Genomic DNA, 15,761 nt, shown 5'->3' with positions numbered 1-15,761 from the left:
AAGAAGAGAGCCTCATCGAAATTGTAACAAGCGGTTCTGTGAAAATTGAATTTAATCAGAAGCCACTGCCAGATTTCTGGATTGGGCTGAGCTCAGAGTATCCTGCCTTGGTAAATCGCTGCTGTTAAGACACTGATGCCCTTTGCAACCATGTACCTATGTGAGAGTGGATTCTCGGCCCTCACTAGCATGAAAACTAAATACATGCACAAACTGTGTGTGGAAAATTATTTAAGACTGAGACTCTCTCCAATACAACCCAACATTGCAGAGATATGTGCATCCTTTCAAGCACACCCTTCTCATTAACCTGTGGTGAGTTATTCACAATGTTCGATGAACAAATAAGGTTTTATATGTAAGATGGTTAAATAAAGAGCAAAATTATTGATTATTATTATATTATTATTTGTGCCCTAGTCCTATAAGAGCTCTTTGTCACTTCCCACGAGTATAAGAGCTCATTGTCACTTCCCACGAGTCCGGTTGTGATAAAAACTCACACTCATTCTTATGTTTAATATATGTATTGTATAGTGTGTGTGTGGCAGGCTTACAATGATGGCAAAAAAACACATTTGAGAGTGCGCTGACCCTGGTGCTAGAGGGGGTACGCAGCTGGAGGTTGAATGTTTGAAGGGGTACGGGACTATAAAAAGTTTGGGAACCACTGGCCTAAGCATTAAAATAGATCTTCTGAAGTGTCACACACTTGACACATAGGTTATGTCCCAAATGGCACCCTATTCCCTATATATGTCCCAAATGGCACCCTATTCCCTATATAGTACACTACTTTTGACCACCCCTGTTATGCACTATATAGTGAATAGTGTAACTAAGCCTCAATACCTCTCTATGCTGGTCTCATTTAGAAATGCAAAACCCCCACGTTGCTCTAGTAATACAGGTAATGGCGCTCTCTGCTGCCTCTAGTCAGAAATGCATTGTTTTATACCATCATCCGGTCCCAATTAACTTCCTACCTGTCTCCCTTGAACCTTACCATTTTAATGTTTGCAGATCTGTACGTGGAAACAATATGGTGGAAGATCCTCCACTACACTACATCTGCCTACCCGGACAGATCTGCAAGCATGAAAAGGTTAGGACCTAGGGGACGGGATAGGGAGCAAATTGGGACTGTACCCATGATGTCTCTACAAAAATATTAAAACATTTAAAGTGTTGGTCCCATGTTTCATGAGCTGAAATAAAAGATCCCAGAAATGTTCTATATGCACAAAAATCTTATTTCTCTCAAATGTACTCTTTGCAAATATATCCACAGGTGTTGCACTGTATCATGTATTGATATTATTCATATGACATTATAGACATTACAAGACAGTGAGGCTGTGTGGAGTTTGTCCTTTCTGAATGATTGTCTGCACCTTTTGTCAAAATAGAACCCCTGTCCTCTTCAAACTGGCTTTTATCTTCATAGTTTACTAGCTTATTTCATTCGGCACAACTCGTATGTGTTGCTACTATTAGCTAGCACTGCGCTAACTCTGAACATTATGGCTATGCTATGACCATGCATGAGTGCATTTGTGACTGATTGAAGTAGATCAGGGATGGCCATCCCTCCTGAAGAGCTACTGGGCATGCAGGCTTTTGATCCAGCCCAGCTCCAGCATACCTGATTTAGGTAGTCAAGGTTCTGATGATCAGCCAATGAGTAGAATCAGATGTATGTAAGAACAAAAACTTGCAAAACCAGTAGTTGTCCGGGAGGGTTTGCCATTGCTGAAGTAGAGGTTACCCCAAACCACAGATCTAAGAAGAGCATACCCTCCCCTACCAATAGCCATTTGGGGGACGAAAACATATCTGACAGTGTATCAGTCGTTATGGACAACCTCAGCCTCCTCCTTTGGGGGTTTTCCTTGAGTCAGACATTCTTCCTCTCATTTTAACCCTCCAGTCCACTAAGCTCCGTAATGGAGGTCAGAAGACACTTTCAACATCATACATCATTGCTGTCAGACATGTACAGTATTTAACTTACATTGAAACAATACATCATTCTACTGTCAAATGACTGCTTGGGAGATAAAGTTCACAATTTACAGCATTAAATTCATAAAAACCCTTTACACTTGAGTCCTGTATCTTTATTTCTGGCAACAACCATTTGCTACTACGGTCTACGGATATCTGGCACAGCCACAGACCAGCTAGGAGGTTTACATACATAAAGCTTCAACATCTATCATATGTGTGAGGGTTGAGTTCTCCCATGGATTTGGGTGCAAACTACCTCCAGACAATTCATACACCAATCCTATGCTTTTAAATCCGTGACAAGCAGTGTGTGTGGAAAGGGTGGGAAATTGAAACCTAGCTCAAGAAACCAAAAGAACATGCTCTAGTTCTATCCTAGTACCATTCTTTATCAGTAATGGACAAGGCAATATATACTGAACAAAATGATAAACGCAATATGAAACAATTTCAACAATTTTACTGAGTTACAGTTCATATAAGGAAATCAGTCAATTGAAATAAATTGATTAGGCCCTAATCTATGGATTTCACATGACTATGCCCTCCCAGGCCCACCCACAAAAGGGCTTTATTACAGACAGCAATACTGCTCAGTTTCATCAGCTATCCGGGTGGCTGGTCTCAGATGATCCTGCAGATGAATAACCCGGATGTGGAGGTCTTGGGCTGGCGTGGTTACACATGGTCTGTGGTTGTGAAGCCGGTTGGACGTACTACCCAATTCTCTAAAATGATAGAGGCGGCTTATGGTAGAGAAATGAACATTACATTCTCTGGCAACAACTCTGGTGGAGATTCCTGCAGTCAGCATACCCATTGCACACTCCCTCAAAACTTGAGTCATCTGTGGAATTGTGGTGTGTGACAAAACTGCACATTTTAGAGAGGCCTTTTGTCCCCAGCATAAGGTGCACCTGTGTAATGAACATGCTGTTTAATCAGCTTCTTGATAATCCATCAACCTGACAGGTGTGGCATATCTTGGCAAAGGAGAAATGCTCACTAACAGGGATGTAAACAAAATTGTACACCAAATTTTATATGCTTTTTGAGCGTATGGAACATTTGAGATTTTATTTCAGCTCATGTTGTGTTTATATTTTTGTTCATTATAGTTCATGTTACCCAACTCCACACCAAACTCTAAGCCCACTTGTTGATCTGAAAGGTATGCCATTAGCAATATGGTTCTGGTTTCCACTATACTGCTTGTACCAACAAGGGTTTAGGGGTAGGAGTTAGTAATTGGTATTAGGCATGTGAGTGAAAGGGCAATTACACAGGAGTTTAAATTAATCTAAGTATGTGTCCCAATTCTCTCCCCCAACTTCCTAATCTCCTTGCCTCCATGGTCACTGATCCAAAATAACCACAAAAAAAGGTAACAGTATAAGCAATAATATGGTGAATTCCTTTCACCCATTTATCGACATGAAGGGAGCCAAAAGAAGGAACAAGGCAGGGGAATTGGGATTGCTTCCAGTAGTCAGTGGGGAACAGGCAGAGGAGACATCCCACAGAGAGTAGAGGTAACAAAGCACCTTTTTACAGATCTGGCTGTACATTAATTTGCATAACAATCCTTAAACCAAGTAGAAAAATAAAGGATGGAAAGGAGAATTCCTGGTCTCATAGTCCTCTCTACCCGCCATTGAATTAATCACAGATCTGAGAGGATTGGTCAAAGCAGAAGGGTGGACATCTTGGTTACGCTTATACACTCACCTACAGATCAGTGATTGGGAGAGGAAGATGCACTATGAAGCCCATTCTATTCCATTCAGAAAGGGTGAACGGTCAGCCACTGACTAATCAGTGAAGTAATGCAATTTGCTTGGAGGGGTTCATAAAGTGAATCCCCTAACTCAGGGTTTCCCCAAACTCGGTCCAAATAATCAAAGCTTGATGAGTTGGTTATTTGAATCAGCTGTGTAACGCTAGGGCAAAAACCCAAAACATGCACCCAGCTGTAGCCCAAGGACCAAGTTTTGGAAACCCTGCCCTAACTTGATGCTGAAAGAGGTTTTCCTCAAGGCTAAGGCAACACCAAACGCACACACTCTCATACACACACACTGAAATATGAAACATACACAGTACACATACTACATGTTTATGTGGTAAACCTTCCAAGAACCTTCTCGATCAGATAATTGTGTTTACATACGTAAGCAGGATAGGTACTAGGAGTTTCACCGTCAAATATCGGCCATCTTTCAAGTTCTTCGAGAACCACATCTCAAAATAAAATGTAACACTTTCTTGTGCAATTCTTTAAGAGTTCACAAATCCTGCATTTTCATGCGGTTTCGCTCAAATAAACTCTTCAGACACTTCTCTAGTTTAGTTTTAACAGTGGGTATGGATCATTTCCAATAGCTGTCAAAGTCAAGTATTTGCTTTTAAATGTGTAAATCAAGGGTAGAAGAGCATTAACACAACATATACACTGTATAGTCCATTTGTCCCCAGACTGGCAGTTGTGTTGACTATCAGGATGTAGGTGCTCCTACAACCTCTCCTGTATATCAGGAGTGAACTCTCTCGCTAGCTTACAATTACAGCAGCAGGTAATCAAGTGGTTTTAAGAGTGTCGGGCCAGAAACCGAAAGGGCGCTAGTTTGATTCCCCGAGCTTACTAGGGCACATCGACAGAGGCACTTTACGCTAATTTCTCCTGTAAGTCGCTCTGGATAAGAGCGTCTGCTAAATGACATTGGACCACTCAGTCATAGTGTCACGCTTCACAATAAATTGCAGATACCACGTGTTACATTTTCTGTTGTAATTCAAATGCAACTACCATTGTAACTACCTAGACAATTTGCCCAATTTCCTTTACACATCAATCATTGCTTATATTCCTTATTTGCAAAGACCATTTTGAGCTAAACAATTACATTCTCGTTACCAGAGTAGTTAGAGAGAAACTTCATGGTATGAAGGCAAGTTAATGTAAAGAGTTGCCCAGTCTTCGATTCAATATTCAACAAACAAGACAAAATAAGAGGGTAAAAGTTCATAGAACTCTTTAGTTGGGAGAGCTTGAGGGCGTGGCATTACCAACGTACAGAGCAGGTGTACCTTTTCTGCCAGACACGGAGAACAATTTACAGGGTATTTACAAATATACACGGGAGGGGGGGGGTTGGTGGTGGTGGTCTACGTTAGTCTGATCCAGATCTGGAGATGAGCGGGCCAACTAAAAGAAAACACACCTTGACGAATGGTTGAAAGCCAGCAGGTGACCCCTAACACACCACAGCCACACGCTGCTTTCGCCTTTGTGGTGTTTCTAGTCAAGAGGATTTCGTTTCAGCACCTAATGAATCTGAGACCAGGCTAGGTCAAAATATAACCGAAATCTGAGACCAGGCTGCATGCAACCGGAAGTGAAACAGACTGAAGTTACACCAAAACCAACCAACCAGAACACTGGGCCAAACGGTACATCTTGAGAGGATGCATCTACTCTTCAAGGACATAATATTTGTTACATCACTGGGTAACTGTGATCCTTAAAACAAAACGAAAAGGTAATCCCAGTTGAGGGACTTTTCTGAGTTGACGTAACAGTGTCCTGCTGAGATGGAGTGTGAAACCCAAATGGATGGAGTACATAACATGTAAACCAAATAGATGCAGGCAAGAAGAACCAGAGACTAATCAGACAAAGCAGAGGTGGGTGTCCCGTTTTAAACACCTGCCAGCGGTCTCACTCCAGGTGTAGCCAGAGTGGTCTGATCCTGAGCAAAGTGGCATTTTAGGCAAGCGTTGTCTGCTCTAATGACATCATCTCATGTGATGATCTTATGACCTTTTCATCACACAGCGAGCCCCCATTGGCTAGACAGTGAGGACGGGGGACTTGGATACAGACTCACGCCCCCTGGTCTTTGGGATAAGGAGAAGGTGTTAAGGGGGGCAGAGGGGTGATTGGGTTGACTGATCCCTCTTGATGTAGATTAGCTTGATTGATAGCCCTTTCCGGTCAAGCCCTTTCAGTCCTCCTCACACTCCGTTGACACTTATCTTGCTCTTCTGGGACGCCTTTGCTTCTTCAGCCTGGAGGAGAGATCAGAGGGCAAAGGTTAATTTACAAACAAATGATGAAAAAGAAACAGATGGCACTCATTGAATAATGGTGAATTTCAGACGTGGACATTAACAATAATGGAATAAAACCCATTATGGGCGTACTGTAATTTAACGACTCATGAATCCTATATGGTTAATGAATGTGACAAGTAGGTGGATCGATGGTTAAATAGCTATGATTTCATGTGGACAGGTTTGTTTCATGTGGACAGGTTTGTTTATCTTTTAGCCCACAATGGTTCTAATCTTCCAAGAGTCCATGGTTGGTTGGTTGGGCAGTTTGTTGTTGTGTGAGCGATTAGGACGTGGAGAGAGAAAGGTATTGGGGTTAATGTAATTACCACTAACACTAACCTTCAACCATCTCGAACCATAAATCAAGACCAAAAAGCTCATTTCATTTTTTACAAGTGATGAAGATGTTAAGTGAAGTTGTGAATAGTCATTTGCTTGCCAGCAGCCTGGCCATCTATTTACTACGGCTACTCTGTCATTTCTAGCACGGCCATCTAGTCACTACAGTGATGCTCCCTGTGGGTATCACATGACTGAGGGTCAAAGGTCGCTGACCTGAACAATCTGGGCAGGGGTGGGAGGTTTGTCTGAGACGATGGCAGCCGGGTCTCTAACCTCTTCCACCTGGAGGAACAGAAACACACACCAGAAATGAGGACTTTCTTTACCAACACCACAGGTCATCCCGGAGAAGATACTGGACTGGTCGGTCTTTGACCACAACCCGTTTATCTACTCTACTGAGCATTCTGTGACCGGGTTGTGTGTGTCTGCGTACTAACCAGCATGTCTTTGATGACCAGAGCTGCGTCCACTAGTAAGTCTGAGGAGGAGGCTGTTGTTCCCTGTGGGGTCTCAGCTAGAGTGGCCTTCTGAAACATACAACACAATGTTACATTATCAACATACATACTTAGACAGTTCTGCTATGACCTCTCGGTTTAACAAAACACACACAATGACCTCCCTGAAAACAAAAACACACACAAACGGAATGATCCAGCCAGTTATGTAAGCAGTGGTGATGCCTTCTACAGAGTGTCCTGAGACTGGTGTAAAAGCCACAGAGAGAGTTGGCAGCAGGAACATACTTCAGATGGCTGACCTGCATTTCTATATCACTACGCTCAAGAGTTGGAGAATAAACCAGGTCTCCATGGTCTGATGGTCAAGCCTTAGTTCTGAGGGAAACCTGTGCTTCTGTGAGAATCACTGGAGGCAGGAGCCCTTGACCACAGACCTAGAATCAGATCACCCTTCCCAGATACGAACTGATCCGGTCGGGGGGGGGGTCTTACCTCTAGTATGGTTACAGGGGGTAAGAAAATGTAGTCTATTTCAAAAGAACAGAATACTCTGCGTTGTCCTTACGTTAGGTCCTGAACTGGCTATGCCATATGGCTGTGGGCTACACTAGTTCATTTGGCAGACAAGATTTGCTTAGAATTCCTTGGCATTATTTTATAGTATGAAGAATACAATTGAACAAACTGAATAAAATAGAAAGGATATTTTCTCCAAACGATTTGAGGGAGTGCGGTTAACAAAGAAACAGGTCCTCCAATATGCTTCATTTAGAGTTATTTATGCAACTTTAGTTGCGAAACAAAATGTTGGGCTATATGTTTTGATTTTTAATACATTCTAAGGCTGCATGATGAGACTAATGCTGACTTGAAAAAAGCATCATGAAAGGCATGGGCCCTTTGGTTTTTTGCGCAGGCTGCACACACACTTCATCATTCTCTTATTCACAATTTGACAAGCACTTGATAATGCCTCGAATTTCCCGGCAACATTCCCTTTGTGTGATATTGTCCCCCATCAGACTATTCTTGATTTATTCTTGTCTTAACATATACTAAATAAGATATGTATGAAATTTGTTTTGATATAGAATGGACCATTATCATGCACCTGTCTCGATAAATGTCATCTATGCCCTTAAACAGGGAATGGACGACGTATTTCCCGTAGTTCATTTTCATGCCAGGCAGGTAGGCTATACTCCTGCTGTAAGGGGAAGAAATGTGCTTAACATTAGGAAAGTTGAGAAATAGTAGGGCTAGCCTATAGAAAGCCGATGGGGTCCTATTTTTAATAGAGGCCATCAAAACTCTTGTTTTCTCACGCAATTGCATAGCCTATAGAAATGTAGCGCAACATGAGCTTGTGTTTGATTACATTTGCAATGATGTCAGAGTGACTTAGAGGGACAGAGTACTGAGTACCAGGCAATTAGCAAGTTTGGTAAGCTACTAATGACCATCAGCAGCATCAGTGCTTGGAGAAGCGCTATGATGTCTTGATGTCTTACCTCTAGTTTGGGTACAGGGGGTATGACGGGTATAATGGGTTTGACGTCAGTCAAGTACATAGCTCTGGAGAGCAGCAGCAGAGAGGGAGGGACGTTCTCCTTCAAGTGCAGGTCCAACCACTGGAACAGACAGAGGTTACAGGTCAGAGGCCACTGAAGAAGCTAATCCTTTTTCGTCCCTAATGGCACAAGAGGGGGCCATTTTGGACGCATCCCTTATAATACAATAAATAGATTGAATCCTTTAGTGGCTTGACATAACGCATCTTTAACAAGGTGGGCTATACGTTTTGATTTTTAATATATTCTAAGGCAGCATGATGCAACTAATGATGATGACTTGTTCACAAGTTGAGTGTCTGACCTGTTGCATCTGCTGGCGTAGCTGGTCAGTGGTCAGACCCAGTGACCTCATCCCTCTGCTACGACACGCTGCCTGTAGCTCTGACACACTCAAAGCAGGCACACCCTCAGTGGCGATCACCTCATCGTCTGCTTTGATGGTTCTCAGCTGCATCATCAGCTGGAAGCGGAGCAGGTTATTGGTTCCTATGGGCTGGAGCTCCAGCAGCTTACACAGGGCCACCAGCTGGGGGCGCTCTAGATGCTCCAGCGTCAATTCGTCTTCAAACAGCTTGGAGAACTTAACGATGTCCTTAGTGGTGGGCTGCTCCCCTGTGTGACGCACCTGGAGATGACACAGGGAGGACAGGGGTTAGTTAGAGCAGTCTGGGGACTTGGGAGACAGACTTGGGAAGGACACATGGGCACGTGAAGGTTATCACATGTTGACCATTATCAGGTCTGTATGAACTTAGACGACCAGGGCTAGACGACCAGGGCTAGATAAACAACGGGATGAAAACTTGAAACACTTATGACATTATGAATCAGAGGTGTGGATGCATGCTTTGCCCTCTGGCTAAATTACCTTCTGTACGTAGGTGGAGAAGCGCTGCGTCTCGTCCTCTGTCAGAGCCTTGGTCTTGTTCCTCTTGGCCATTTCTGCTATGGTCTCCTGGAGGAATTTAGCCAGCTCCAGCTTAGCAGCCAGACCCTTCTTCTGCTTCTCTTCCTTAAAGAGAGAAAAAAGGCAGAAAGAGAGAGGGAGAAGTCATTTCTCAAATGGTCCGTATGCAACTAGTATTAGCTACTTGCGATTGGGTTTAGAAATAGATTAGGTTAAAAAAAAAGAGCCTCATCACATTCTATGAAGATGCTAGGCAATGTTAAAGAGGGTCTACTTGAAAACAAACTTTCAAAGTGCTCCAGTTGGCTAATGGTGGTCACTACCCTTGCTTTCTGTAGGTATCCCAATGGCCATGATGTGAGCGGCCAGGTCAGGCACCTCTGTTGTACAGGAGCACGAGGACATAAAAGCCATTCAGCCATGAGTGACCTACAACTAGCCATGGCCCGGTTTCCCAAAAGCATCTTAAGGCAAAGTTCATCGTTACAACCTTCGTAGGAGCATCGTTAAATCTCAGAGCGGTTTCCCAAAACAATTAACGTTGTGCTTGAAAACGCTCGTAATCTAAACGCCTGCCTTTCGTAGAACAGCTTATTGCCCTCCCGCGTCACCTTATACACAGAAGATCTCAGCTAAACATAAACCGTGATTCTATCTTCTCTGACCGCAGATAACTTTAGAACAAAGTGGACTACAAATAAAGTTGCCAATGTCTTTTCAATTGATACAAACAAGTGACGTGTAAAAAAATATGCTTCAAATCATTTTGAAATACATTTCGTGGTCATTCGAGTTCTACTTTTCTACTTGCAGTAATTTGTCTCAACATATTTCATGTGTGATTTAAGGCATTTTTATTGGGTAAGCATTAGAATAAGTCGCCTCATGAAATAGCCTTCAGGTTATTACAGAAATTATACTCAATGGGGTGATATGTGAGAGTTGTGTCTATTTTGATTACCTTACATTATGTGTAATAAATGGTGTATGTTCATGTTCACAGAGCTCTCTTGTAAATAAGACCCCGGTCTCAATGGTGACCCACCCTGGCCACCAAAAAATAAATACAAATATATTTGTAGCCATAGTTGCTAATGTCTCTAGGAGCTGATCCGTGTGCTTCTGTCTCCTTTATCTGCATAAGTACCTGGTTTGAATCCAGGCTGTATCACATAGGGTGGCGCACAATTGGCCCAGCGTCGTCCGGGTTTGACCGGGGTAGGCCGTCATTGTAAATAAGAATATATTCTTAACCGACTTGTCTGGTTAAAAAATAAAATAATAATAATATTACAAAAATGGAAGAACAGAAAAACAGACTCCAAGCATATCATGACTAGATCAGCGCAGATGAAGGAGAGGAGACAAGGAAGCAAGTTTAGACCATTGAGACGCAGTCAGTCATCAACAAGTCAGGGACATTAACATTGCAACAGTGTGAAGAACGTGCCTTCTTGGTCTCGGTCTCAAAAGTGGAGGGCAGCATCTCAGGGAAGAGCTTGAGGAAGACAGGAAGCAGGAACTCCATGAAGGGAACGATGATGAAGACCATGAAGGGCAGCAGGCGGAACAGGTCAGCACATGTCCTCATCAGCTGGAGAGAAAACGAAGGGTTAGCAAAGCAAACAGTAAACAGGTCTCACAACATCAAAGGAGAGGAGAGAGAATACAAATATGGCAGATTACTTATGTAGGCTACAGTCTATTGGTATTATAGAAAGATGCAGTGATGCAATGCGAGTTTTGCCCTGTCATTGCACCAACATCTATAGAAATAGAATGCCAACACCCAAGTACAAAGTCGATCCCAAACATTTTGAAATGTGACCGACAAAACAATGTTTTCTTAAAAAAATTTATCTTTGAACAAGCAAAACCAATGACTATGGCCACATCTTAGGTGAAACTCCCATCTGATTCTTGTTGATTTTATATACTCTAGTCCATCTGATTCACAGGACCTTGTTCCTTTTATGAGCAAGGTCCAAAGACTGGCACAATACCTCAGCTAACCCTTCATGGACGGTAGACTAACACATTACACTATATATCTCAGCTAACCGTTACAGGCGAAAGATTCAAGGAATTTAGCACACTGTTATGAGCAAGGGTGAAAGACGCAAACAGAAGTCTGTATGTCTGATCGTTTAGTTCATTTTATGAGCTGAATGGGGGTGAAGGATGTTAGGTGAAGCCACATATGATGAAAGTTCTGTTCATTCTATGAACTGAACAGAGTGAAGGATATAAGTGAAACTCCATCTGACACACTGTCCTGGTTATTTCACATAAGCAGGATAGTGAAACTGTACGTATGATAACGGATAAAGTTTGTCGGATCAGGATAGTGAAGAAAGTGTCAGCCTATTTGCAACGCACCTTCTTGTTAGTGCATTTCCATTTTCGTGTGTTGCACTTGCATTCAGTAGTCTATGAAATCACATAAAGGCATAAATGCATGAAAGTGTGTATTCTTATTTAAAATGTATGTAGTTCTGTCCTTGTAATGTACTCGTCTAGGTCATGTATTACGTCATGTTTTATGAGGATCCCAGGGAGAGTAGCAATTTAATGAATAGAAAGAGACATCAGTTACAACTAAAAGTGTAATGACATTTGGCAATGATCATTAGGCACACAACACTTAAGCCTGAATAGCTGCGCCCACTGCTGTACCTGCGTGTCTCGTCTGGGCCACTTATCAAAGCACAACACAATTTGAGAGGGTGTATTGCCCGTTTTCAAGTCAATTCACTCATTTCCATGCAGCTGACCTGCGGTAATGTTAAATAATGGTGTCATTGCCTATAGTTTTCTTAATTATTGTAATAGGCTCACGTTTTACAGATACAGCAAACCCCACTATTTATTTTGCTGGGACGTCATACCGGATCAGATTACTTTCACTCCTGGCCTTAAGCCACAACACAAGAAGGAATCCCCCTTGACCCACCATGGGCAACACTATGTTAGCATTCTGTCCCTCCATCTCTGGCAGACTACTAGCACTGCCAGTCCCTTTCTAAAATAGACCCGGTGCTGAGTAAAGCTCTACCATGGCATTCAAACAGCAAGGGTCACACGGCGGTGTGTTTGGATGTGTGCATGTGTTATTGCGCCCATCTTGTATCAGAGGCAATAGGGTAGATACATCCTTTCAATCAGCCTTACTGATAAACATGGAGCATGAAGTCAACTGAGGGTGTGTGTGTATTTGTTTGACGTACTGTATCTACATGCCTGCGACCCGACGTGTACTGCGTTTCATTCATCAATCCGCCGTATTTGCTGATAACCCCGTTTGCTTAATTGGCCTGTGTATCACCAGACAGCCTGTTAGAGAGACAGTTCGGTACACCATCCACATGAATGTCCTTTTTTCAGATAGCAGATTAACCACAACACTGCCACTGTGGCAGGCAGCGTTCTAAAATGTTTATAATCTAAGGGCCAGATTAGGTGACTCAGACCTAAGATTAATTCAGTTTTGTTCTTAGACTGAGGGTTAAACTACAATACCTCACGACATGTGGTTTTACTCCTTCGGTTGTGTTCAATAGGCACAACGAGAGAAAACATGAACACAAAAATGAGCAACATTGTTATTGGTTCAATAAGTTCAAAAGGTAGGAACTTGTTCTTTTCAAAACATCCTGAGATTTGGAGGTGATCAGATGATCATTAGTTCCTGGTACTCCTTACTACACATCAAAGAGTATTCCTATAAATCCTGCCCTCTACCCTGTTATTTACTCCTTAAGGAACAGGTTAAACACAGAGCGAACTCAGCCTACACTTCCTGACTTACCCGTCTCCTCTCCCTGCGTGAGAGCAGTTGTCCGTGCAGCAGTCTCCACACCATCCTCCCTGCGATCTTGGTATCGATCCCCAGCAGCCTGAAGCCGTTGTAGTAGTGTTTCAGCTCATCCACTATCCTCTGGCCAATAGATTTCCTTACTACCTGGACCGTAGGGGCAGCTGCAGCCGCAACAGTGGTAGCAGCAGGGGGAGCAGGGGCTGGAGGTTGGGGTGCAGGGGGGCCATTCTTAGGGGTCCCTAGGTGGTCATCCTGGGCTGGGGTGGCAGGGGCCTTGGTGTCCTGCAGCCAGACACAGGAGCTGTGCAGAGATCTGGCCAGCAGAGTGGTATTGTGGTTCTTGAAACCGTGGAGCCGAACACAGTGAGGGTAGCCAGACCTGGAATGCCTGAGGGAGGGTAAGGACGACAGGGAGCTGGGGGGATCCAGGTTGTGATGGACATAGGCGGTGGAGGTGAGAGGGCAGCAGCTGTGCCTCTTAGACAGCAGGTAAGATCCCCTAGAGACAGAACACATATATACATCAGTATGGTCAGTGGCTGCCTGGTCATATTTGACATATCCTTACTTTCACTACAGCAGTCAGCCAGGCACACTGCTGTTCTAGACCAATGGTTTGTGGGGTGCCACCTATGGCATTTACAGACCAGACTAGGTTGTTTAAATAATAACCAACTCTTCCAAATTACTTCCTGGAGAGTTAAATGACTGATTTAACTAGCAGGGATCTTGTGGACACCTACAGTGGTGTCCCCACTGTATGGTTGAGGTAAGAGCAGGCCTAAATGGTTTCTAATATAGAGCTGGTGACCTGGTCTCCTACCTTGATCTTGTTACTGCCAGAAGCACCTGTGCACTGAACACTGCCATTGTTGTTATACCGGCAGATCGAGGTCTCCTGTAGGGTGAATCAGTGAAATACATTACTAGAAATAAATTAATACATACTGTAACTTGACAATTTTCTAGTACTGGTGGATGACTAGTGTCAAGATATTTTATTTCAAACCGTCGTTCGGTATGATAAGATTTAATGTTAACGATGCTGATTACAAACAGTACTGTATCTCATTAGCTAGCTAAATAGCTAACATCTGCAGTCTTGAGAGATTGAACCTTTGGTTTGACAATAGAACACTTAAAATATCTGATGACTTATCAAACCTAGGAACATACAGAGATAATGCATGTTCTAGAGCAAACACACCAACTGAAAACGGAAGTTGATTGACGAACTTTGCTAGCTTACCTCGAACGTCAAATTGTTCTCGAGAGAGCTATGTTATGGCTGCCGACAGGGCGTCGTAAAGCTTGTCTAAAAGAGCAAAATAGTAACGTTACAATCCATTCACAGTTGTGTGCTGATTGAAGATGTGCGACGAAAATCAAGGCTGATGAGATAATAAACCCATTTCCGGCGTTATTATTACTAGTATTCCTTTGAGAAACGTCGTGTACCCTTTTGACCAACTTTGCCTATTTGGTACAGTGACCTAACGCTGCTCCTGGGTCGTCACCAGTTAAATTATCAGTCATAATTATGGCTAAATCCCGCCCATTTCTACAATTTATCTTCTTAAGACCTGATTTTAAAACCTAACCTTCACCACATTGCTAACCTTACGCCTAACCTTAAATTAACAACAGTTTTGAGTTTGTAGCAATGTTATCTAGTGGAAACCCCGCTACTTCACTGAAAAGGTTATTTCGAGTCACACCGGGGGCGTTCGAGCGGATCACTTTTGTGAAGTCGGTGACTTCTTTGGTATTATTGCGGGCAGCCAACAAAAAACATAAGTGCATGCCGCCACCTACTGTATTGGCTGTGTATCAGCCTGCTATTCTGTAGTTTGAATTCGTTACACTTGGTGAAAAAAATTGCCCTTGTAACTAACCCTGCACACATTAAAACCTCACATCTATGGCCCTATCTGATCCTACTCCAGGCCAGCAGCCAGGGAGGACGAGACCCTATTGTTCAAAACATTTTGTAAAACTTCTGTAGGTCAAATATCATACACCCAACTACTTCTGCAGCTGCCACCACAACATCTATCATCAGTGATTTACGTTCCATTCCTGCAGTACAATTGACAACTATGGCCATAAACGCACCCCAAAAAATACCTTACTGAAGCTCGTTATTCACATGTTATTCTTATCACTCTCTATTGGCCTCGGCCTACTCACTCTGCAACCATTTTCCTCTACTACTCTTCTCTTCACTGCCTCATGCATACGACACCTTCTGCACTACTCTGATCCTGGCAACCTCAACCTGCACCATGGATACCCCTACAGCTTAAACACACAACTTTTCCAACCGATACTACACATTCCTTTGTCTCATGTTCTCCTGCCTACTTCTCACATCTAGAAATCTCCCTCCTACACACTGCTGCCACATGACCATAAGCCTGACACTTAAATCTCTGTAATGGCTTCGGGACAAAAGCTCTCATGGTATAACTGACACATCCCAACTTGACTTTATCTGGTAAAGTAACTGCATCAAAACTCAGTAGTACAGA

At 43.0% G+C, this 15,761-nt stretch overlaps 1 protein-coding gene across 2 annotated transcripts; it reads right to left on the bottom strand.

Moving 5' to 3' along the window:
- Positions 1 to 3,403: 3,403 nt before the first annotated feature.
- Positions 3,404 to 14,932, bottom strand: LOC120033921 (LETM1 domain-containing protein LETM2, mitochondrial-like). 2 transcript variants are annotated; one of them, XM_038980352.1, is made up of 10 exons: positions 14,480 to 14,932; positions 14,054 to 14,128; positions 13,222 to 13,729; positions 10,864 to 11,007; positions 9,375 to 9,518; positions 8,808 to 9,131; positions 8,444 to 8,563; positions 6,909 to 6,998; positions 6,682 to 6,750; positions 3,404 to 6,078 (listed from the first exon to the last, which is right to left on the bottom strand). In XM_038980352.1, exons 2-10 carry the CDS (start codon positions 14,098 to 14,100, stop codon positions 6,025 to 6,027), a joined length of 1,500 nt encoding a protein of 499 aa, XP_038836280.1. In that variant the 5' UTR covers positions 14,101 to 14,128; positions 14,480 to 14,932; the 3' UTR covers positions 3,404 to 6,024. The 2 variants fall into 2 exon arrangements, with proteins under 2 accessions (XP_038836280.1, XP_038836340.1); XM_038980412.1 differs by having other exon boundaries at positions 6,909 to 6,995.
- Between the last annotated feature and the right edge of the window lie 829 nt (positions 14,933 to 15,761).

Source organism: Salvelinus namaycush, chromosome 1 (genome assembly GCF_016432855.1).
Source record: "Salvelinus namaycush isolate Seneca chromosome 1, SaNama_1.0, whole genome shotgun sequence".
In the NCBI taxonomy this organism is placed as follows: Eukaryota; Metazoa; Chordata; class Actinopteri; order Salmoniformes; family Salmonidae; genus Salvelinus; species Salvelinus namaycush.
Note: the sequence above shows the minus strand (reverse complement) of the source record. Positions and strands in the feature narration are given on the sequence as shown.

Coding starts and splice junctions, on each gene's coding strand:
- LOC120033921 (XM_038980352.1), bottom strand. CDS start 14,100: ATGGCAGTGTTCAGTGCACAGGTGCTTCTGGCAGTAACAAGATCAAG. Junction 6,999..8,443: donor CCCCTGTACCCAAACTAGAG/GTAAGACATCAA, acceptor TGTATGTTTCAG/AAGGCCACTCTAGCTGAGAC. Junction 6,079..6,681: donor CCCCTGCCCAGATTGTTCAG/GTCAGCGACCTT, acceptor TCTCTCCTCCAG/GCTGAAGAAGCAAAGGCGTC.